Source organism: Phodopus roborovskii, unplaced genomic scaffold (assembly GCF_943737965.1).
Source record: "Phodopus roborovskii unplaced genomic scaffold, PHOROB, whole genome shotgun sequence".
NCBI lineage: Eukaryota > Metazoa > Chordata > Mammalia > Rodentia > Cricetidae > Phodopus > Phodopus roborovskii.
Genome location: NW_026126444.1, coordinates 367,878 through 376,105, shown reverse-complemented (window position 1 = coordinate 376,105; position 8,228 = coordinate 367,878). Strand labels below are relative to the sequence as shown.

General features: G+C 52.3%; 1 protein-coding gene across 1 annotated transcript; it reads left to right on the top strand.

Annotated features, from left to right (window-relative positions):
* Nucleotides 1-2,876: 2,876 nt before the first annotated feature.
* On the top strand, nucleotides 2,877-7,972 carry Klf4 (KLF transcription factor 4). Its single transcript, XM_051187825.1, has 5 exons — nucleotides 2,877-3,533; nucleotides 3,650-3,770; nucleotides 4,415-5,399; nucleotides 5,508-5,672; nucleotides 6,813-7,972. Exons 1-5 carry the CDS (start codon nucleotides 3,529-3,531, stop codon nucleotides 6,986-6,988), a joined length of 1,452 nt encoding a protein of 483 aa, XP_051043782.1. The 5' UTR covers nucleotides 2,877-3,528; the 3' UTR covers nucleotides 6,989-7,972.
* The last annotated feature ends 256 nt before the right edge of the window (nucleotides 7,973-8,228 follow it).

Sequence of the window (8,228 nt, the reverse complement as noted above, 5' to 3'; positions counted from 1 at the left end):
TAAAGCAGATTTTGCTGGGCCTGGACTGGCGTCTATGACCCCAGCAATCATGAGCAAGGCTGAAGTGAGTTCAAGGCCTGATTGAGCTATATAGTAAGTTTCAGACACCAAGGTTCTGTACAATTTTAAAAATACCTTGAGTACTATTGGCAGCTATGTGCAGAAAACTCAGGCAAGAGTAGAAGCGCTCAGGTTTTTCATGTGCCTAGACCTATGGAGTGGAGTCCTGCACTTGAAACATCTAGTCATTTCCACCTCCCCCAGCACTGGCCATTCCCATCACATCATCTGCCAACTACTGCAGTTTGTGCTGGAAAAAAAAAATATTTTAAAGCTCTAAGGACATCAATAATTAACTTCCATACCACAAAACTTGTAATATGAGTTTGCTGAAATAAAGTCACCAGTATTTAATTCTTCTTTAAAGGGTGTCTTCTATTATTATTATTTTAGAGTGCAATTTAGTCATCAAAGGTTTACACAGCCTCATGTTTATAAATTATATAGGGCAGGGATTTAACTCTTCTGGCCCTACCTGTTTTGAAGAGAGGGAGGGTCATAACCCTGTTGTCACACCCGGCACCTGCCTTGAAAGGAGGTGAGTTCGCAGCTGGAACTTCACAGCTCTTTCAGAAATCTGGGATGAATATACAGATTTCCTCCTATGATGCAATCACAAGAATAACCCGAGAGTTGCCTGCTGGCTTTTATCCTCCAGAAAGCTGTTGGGAAACTTCATCTTTTTCAGTTGCGTTTCAGAGTCTTGCCTTGATTATGTGACATAATAATAGTGGCTTTCCAATTCATCTGTGAAATATTGTTTTTTCATTGTGGTGGTTACTGGTGAGAGCATCAGAGGGGGTAAGGGCTACTATCCTAGGTAAATGAAAACGGAGGTGAAACCACCTAGAGCCCTCACTGACTACCCAAGTCGTAAATTCCAAGCCCTGACTTACGTGTTTACATCCTAAGGGCGGGGGCAGTCAAACATAGGCTCATCCAAGTTCATCAAGGGTTTGGGACCTTGGCTTGAAATTGACTCTTTCCAAGTAGTGCTCAGCCCTAGCGTTCCAAGTCGTTTTTGCCATCACAATGACCGGGTGGGGAGGTGGGGGGAGGGGGTGGGAACAGGTGTTCTTTTTTTGTTATTCTCTCATTTGAAAGAGTAATGTTTTCAGAGTTAAACCGGCCTAGTCCCGCGGGTGTGGGGTTGAACCCCTCGAGGTCACACGAGGGAGGGGCTCCTTTTCCAGGCGAAGTAGTGCTCTTCCCCACCCCCTATCTCGAAAGCCCTCCCAGCCCTCAGCCAAAACCAAGGAATGAAAAGTCGCCCAGCTTGAATCTCCCTTTTACGGACTGGGCAGCCTCGTTTCACTGGGACGAGATGCATTCCAAGAACGCCTCTGTGGTCGGCCAGAAGAGGAAAATTCAGGATGACAAATATTCCGAAGGAAACTAATATAGGTCCCACGATTCCGGGACTCAAACAGGTGAAACGACCGAGGACACACGTGGCACAGGAGGAGCGAGTGCACACACGCCTGTACTAGAACCCCTTTCCTAAGTCCTTTTCTTCGTGCCTACCTGAACCCGCGCCCTCAACTGACTCTGCCAGGAGCGAGGGGACTGAACCTTGAGGGCGGTGGAGCCCAACTCTGTGCGCCCCAATCCAAAGTAAACAACCAGTCTTCGTTACCGAGTGATACTTAACACCACACTCACGTTTTTGGTTTGGCTTTTTTTTTTTTTTTTTTTTTTAAGTGCTGTTTGTAGAGATGAGGGCGAAAACATTTCCCGGCTGGAAAATTACTGATCACGCACTAAGAAGGTAGTGGGATTGGGAAGGAGAGTTTGAGACTGAAATAAGGACGGAGTGGCATTTCCCCTCCGGTGGGCAAGGACCTGGAAAGTCACTTTTGGAGAACTAGGGTCCCACTGCCGAGCTCCACACGGTCGCCTCCCAGCGAAGTCCCTTTGAGTGGACTGGCCAGCTCGAAACCTAAACTGAAGGGAGCGAGTTGTCCTATGACCTTTACCTCGCCGCTTCACCTCTTTATGACTCACGTTTCTCATCTTCAAACTGAGAGTGCGAATACGTAGCTTGTAAAGAGCTTTGAGATCCCTGGTGAAAGGTATCTCCGCGCCTCGATTCTTCCTGGCGCTCCCACTCCCCGCAAGTAAATCTGGAATCCTTTCACTCCCTTCCTTGCTCTTTCCAGTATCAAAACTGTAACTGCGTGCCCAATCCTTGCCCTTTTCCGCCATAGCAGACCCTCCCGGGAGCTCCTGAGACTCCTAGTCCCCAATCACACGGCCACTAACCCCAACCCTGCAAGAGGCCCCACGGGCACCCGCGCCAAGCCAGGCCCAGCGCCGACAGAGCCCAGCCTCTGCGTGCGTATGCGAGGGAGGGCGGGCTGGATGAGTCACGCGGATAATCGCGCTCTTGGGTGCGCAGACGACTCTACAGGCGCAACCGCGAGCAGCAGTAGGAGCTCGCCGCCGCCCCCCTCCCCAACCCTGTCCCTGCCAGGGTTCCCGTGACAGGGCTTTCGAGCCCAGGGAACCGACCGTGGCCGCATAGAAGACCCTAAATCGCCGTGCCACGGAAGCCACGCCGCGATCCTAGCGCCGAAGCCGCCGTCGCCGCCACCGCCGCCGGCGTCAGCACGGCTCCAGCCCGCCAGCTGCCCGGCTGGCGTCACGGCCCGGCCCCGCCCCGCCCGTGCCCCTCCCTCGCCCCCGCCCCCACGTGCGCCTAGTTTGTTTATTTAGCTGCCATGGCAACGCGCAGGGGGAGCTGCGGGAAGAAGAAAGGCAGGGGGCGGGGCCTGGCGGCGGAGCCCCGCGCGCCACGGGGAGGAGGCGGGGGAGCGAGCGAGCGAGAAGTTATAAGTAAGAAGCGCGCGGCGGCCGCCGGCAGTTCCCCGGCCGAGAGAGCGAGCGCGGCTCCGGGCGCGCGGGGAGCAGAGGCGGTGGCGGGCGGCGGCGGCACCGGGAGCCGCCGAGTGCCCCTCCCCGCCCCTCTGGCCCCCCACCCAGCCACCCGCCCGTGACCCGCGCCCATGGCCGCGCGCACCCGGCGCAGCCCCCAGGACTCCGCACCCCGCGCCACCGCCCAGCTCGCAGTTCCGCGCCACCGCGGCCATTCTCACCTGGCGGCGCCGCCCGCCCACCGCCCGGACCACAGCCCCTGAGCCGCCGACAGCCACAGTGGCCGCGACAACGGTGGGGGACACTGCTGAGTCCAAAAGCGTGCAGCCTGGCCATCGGACCTACTTATTTGCCTTGCTGATTGTCTATTTTTATAAGAGTTTACAACTTTTCTAAGCATTTTTGTATACAAAGGAACTTTTTAAAAGACATCTCCGGTTTATATTGAATCCAAAGAAGAAGGATCTCGGGGAATTTGGGGGTTTTGGTTTGGGGTTTCGTTTTTAAAGTTGTTTTTAATATTCGTTGACTTTGGGGTTCGGGTACCCCTCCCTCTTCTTCGGACTCCGGAGGACCTTCTGGGCCCCCACATTAATGAGGTAGGTGAGATGCTGGGCTAGGGGAACAGAAGAGGGTGAGGATTGGTGGGAACCTCGGAGCAGTGACCAGGGTGGCCCCTGACTTCTGGTCCCTGTGCGCCCCGCCCGGCCCGCAGGCAGCCACCTGGCGAGTCTGACATGGCTGTCAGCGACGCTCTGCTCCCGTCCTTCTCCACGTTCGCGTCTGGCCCGGCGGGAAGGGAGAAGACACTGCGTCCAGCAGGTGCCCCAAATAACGTGAGTGTCGCGCTAGTGCCCGGTAGATTTCTGCGGATAGGATGGGGTGGATGGGCGGAATCCAGGGGTCAACCAGGAGCCCTAGGCTATGACTAGAATTGCTCTCCGTTGGGACTCTACAGCCTTCCCAGGGTGGCTTCTCAGCCTTTAAGTCGGCCTTCAGTGCGTGTGGTCCCGGCACTACGGTACCGCCAGGGGCGCACAGCGGTTCCTCGCTGGTCTCTCGGCGTCCGGGCCGTGGGGTGGGCGCACGCGGGCCACTGGTGGCCAAGTCTCGAGACCCTCTGGGCACGAGTGAGTTTGGCGCGTAGGCGGCCGGGTAGCTAAGGTGCATGGGGAGAAAGCCACAATGTCCTAGTGTCCCAATTCCGTGGGCGGCTGGAGCGTCTCGAGTATCTGGCGGGGAAGAGAATTGGGCTGGCGGAGGTGCGGCACTAGTTTGAGGTGGAACCGTCGTGCCTCCTCTTACCCGGGTGTTGGCTGAGATTGCAGCTCTGGCACCTGGGAGTTCCTAGAGCTGCCTTCCTGCCCTGTCCAGTGTCTATGGCAGGAGTGCTGGTGTGCTTCACCCACCAAGTCGATACTAGGGGTGGCAACCGGGGGCTACAACTAACCGCTTTTCTCTCCCTCCCTGTCCTTGGCAGCGCTGGCGAGAGGAGCTCTCTCACATGAAGCGACTTCCCCCACTTCCCGGCCGCCCATACGACCTGGCGGCGACCGTGGCCACAGACCTGGAGAGTGGTGGAGCTGGCGCAGCTTGCAGCAGTAACAACCCGGCCCTCCTACCCCGGAGGGAGACCGAGGAGTTCAACGATCTCCTGGATCTAGACTTTATCCTCTCCAACTCGCTGTCGCACCAGGAATCTGTGGCCGCCACTGTGACCTCCTCGGCCTCAGTTTCATCCTCGTCCTCCCCGGCGAGCAGCGGCCCTGCCAGCGCGCCCTCCACCTGCAGCTTCAGTTACCCGATCCGGGCTGGAGGTGACCCGGGCGTGGCTGCCGGCAACACAGGTGGAGGGCTCCTTTACCCCCGAGAGTCTGCGCCACCTCCCACGGCCCCCTTCAACCTGGCGGACATCAATGACGTGAGCCCCTCGGGCGGCTTCGTGGCCGAGCTCCTGCGGCCGGAGTTGGACCCAGTGTACATTCCGCCACAGCAGCCTCAGCCGCCAGGTGGCGGGCTGATGGGCAAGTTTGTGCTGAAGGCGTCGCTGAGCACCCCTGGCAGCGAGTACAGCAGCCCGTCGGTCATCAGTGTTAGCAAAAGCAGCCCGGACGGCAGCCACCCCGTGGTGGTGGCGCCCTACAGCGGTGGCCCGCCGCGCATGTGCCCCAAGATTAAGCAAGAATCGGTCTCCTCCTGCACAGTCAGCCGGTCCCTAGAGACCCACTTGGGCGCTGGACCTCAGCTCAGTAACGGGCACCGGCCCAGCACACACGACTTCCCCCTGGGGCGGCAGCTCCCCACCAGGACTACCCCTACAATGAGTCCCGAGGAACTGCTGAACAGCAGGGACTGTCACCCTGGCCTGCCTCTTCCGCCAGGATTCCATCCCCATCCAGGGCCCAACTACCCTCCTTTCCTGGCAGACCAGATGCCATCTCAAGTCTCATCTCTGCATTACCAAGGTCAGTGAGGGAAGGGGTTGGTAGAGCTGCTGCTGGGGTTTTGCCTAGGGGAGTTTCTCAGGCTCCTGAATGAAGTTGACCCCCCCCCCCCACTTTCTTTACCCCTAGAGCTCATGCCACCGGGTTCCTGCCTGCCAGAGGAGCCCAAACCAAAGAGGGGAAGAAGGTCGTGGCCCCGGAAAAGAACTGCCACCCATACTTGTGACTACGCAGGCTGTGGCAAAACCTATACTAAGAGTTCTCATCTCAAGGCACACCTTCGAACTCACACAGGTAAGGGGACCAACGCTGTGGAGGAGGTCTGTCTGCTCATAGGCTGGCTGTGGATTCCTTAGGGCTTTCTTGGGTGCTGGGGTGTATCTCTTCTCCATCTCCTGGATCACAGAGGAGGGCAGCAAACAGGCGCCTGTGTTTTTGCCCAGAAGCCTTTTGCTTGATGGATGCTATCTGCTACCTGAATGTGCAGTTTCTCACCGGGCCTTTAAAAGATAGGGAGTTTCCTGTGTACGCCTGCCCCTCCTAGCTTGCTAATCGAGAAATTGTACTTTGCAATGTAAAAGTACGGTATTTTTCAAAGAAAAGTTTTAAATGTTGTAAATTATTTTCATAGTTGTTCCCTCCTCCTGAGATCTGTGTACCCTTAGCTCTATCCTAGTCTTTTAAAATAATTAGGTTGGATTTACATCCCAAGAATTTAATGGTTGTGATTGCTGGGGATTCTGGTTTAAAACCAGATACAAGCTGGGTATGGTTTAAAGTTGTCTCTGCAAGCTGGGTGTGGTGACACACAATTTTGTAGTTAGAAACACCGAAGAGGCTTGAGTTAAAAGGATCAATTAGTTGATCTCCAGGCCAGCCTGGTCAAGAACCCCAGTCTCAAGAGTCTTCTAGATGTGTTTATTAAGAGAGAGAGAGAGAGAGAGAGAGAGAGAGAGAGAGAGAGAGGGAGAGAGAGAGGGAGAGAGAGAGAGAGAGAGGGAGGGAGAGAGGGGGAGAGGGAGAGAGGAAAAAAAAACCTGGAATGACACTACAGAAGATACTAGCCACTGGTCCAGTGTAATGGGGTGGGCAGAGATAACTGCCAATATTTCCCAGTCCATTTCTAATACTGGCTGAGTTCAAAAGAATGAAAAAAACGTCAGTTCTATGGAAATGGGGACGGAGTAGGTATTTGCATTTTGTTGTTGTTGCTAACTACTGTTTATGAGTTTAAGCTCATGCATGTTTTTCCTATTTATCATCTGAATTTCAATATGACCCTTTGGTATCGTAAAGACATTCCTGGATTTTTTTTGAGAGAGGGTGGAGTGTGCACCAGAAGTTGGCTTTACTCCTTGACCTCTATTTTTAAAAGGGGCTAATTCTTCATTCTAGCAATGGCTTTAGCAGCCCTTTTTCCCTTTCCCTTTACAGGTGAGAAACCTTACCACTGTGACTGGGATGGCTGTGGGTGGAAGTTCGCCCGCTCTGATGAACTGACCAGGCACTACCGCAAACACACGGGGCACCGTCCCTTTCAGTGCCAGAAGTGTGACAGGGCCTTTTCCAGGTCGGACCACCTTGCCTTACACATGAAGAGGCACTTTTAAATCCCACATAGTGGACATGACCCACACTGCCAGGAGAGAGTTCAGTATTTTTTTTTAACCTTTCACACTGTCTTCCCACGAGGGGAGGAGCCCAGCTGGCAAGCGCTACAATCATGGTCAAGTTCCCAGCAAGTCAGTTTGTGAATGGATAATCAGGAGAAAGGAAGAGTCCAAGAGACAAAAAAAAATTAAATAAAAAATAAAAAAATCAAAACAAAAAAAAATACCAAAAACAAAGAAAAAACAGAGAAAAAAAAAATCACAGAACAGATGGGGTCTGAGACTGGATCTTCTATCATTCCAATATCAAATCCAACTTGAACATGCCTGGACTTACAAAATGCCAAGGGGCGGCGACTGGAAGTTGTGGATATCAGGGTATACATTAGATCAATGTGTTGGGGGAGGGAAGGCCAAAATTCCCTTGAATTGTGTTTAATGATGCAATATACATGTAAAGATCACCTTGTATGCTCTTTGCCTTCTAAAAAGCCATTATTATGTCAGAGGAAGAGGAAGCAATTCAGGTACAGAACATGTTCTAATAGCCTAAACGATGGTGCTTGTGAGTCGTGGTTCTAAAGGTACCAAATGAGGGAGCCAAAGTTCTCCAACTGCTGCATACTTTGACAAGGAAAATCTATTTTTGTCTTCCGATCTACATTTATGACCTAAGTCAGGTAAATATACCTGGTTTATTCTGTAACATTTTTATGCAGACAGTCTGTTATGCACTGTGGTTTCAGATGTGCAATAATTTGTACAATGGTTTATTCCCAAGTATGCCTTTGAGCAGAACAAATGTGTTTTTCTATATAGTTCCTTGCCTTAATAAATATGTAATATAAATTTAAGCAAACTTCTATTTTGTATATTTGTAAACTACAAAGTAAAAAATGAACATTTTTGTGGAGTTTGTATTTTGCATACTCAAGGTGAGAAATAAGTTTTAAATAAACCTATAATATTTTATCTGAACAGAAATCTCTTTGTTTTGATTCCGGCTTGGAAAAGAACTTCCATGTTAACAGGGCAGTGGAGGAGGGTTTGTGAGAACCATTCTGTAAAGCCAGTTTCACTTAACAGAGGAGTAAATTTGTTTTTCAAGCTACTCAGTTTTACATTAAGTAGTGCAGGAGTTGAGAATAACACGGATGGGAAATTATAAAACATCTGGTTCGTGTGTGCTCTTTACAAATACGAAAGTGTACTTCCTTACCCAAATGCACATTTCCAGGTA

Excerpts from the sequence above, each read along its gene's own strand:
- Klf4 (XM_051187825.1), top strand. Across the intron at positions 5,400-5,507 it reads CTCATCTCTGCATTACCAAG|AGCTCATGCCACCGGGTTCC; the intron begins GTCAGTGAGGGA and ends CTTTACCCCTAG. Across the intron at positions 5,673-6,812 it reads ACACCTTCGAACTCACACAG|GTGAGAAACCTTACCACTGT; the intron begins GTAAGGGGACCA and ends TTCCCTTTACAG.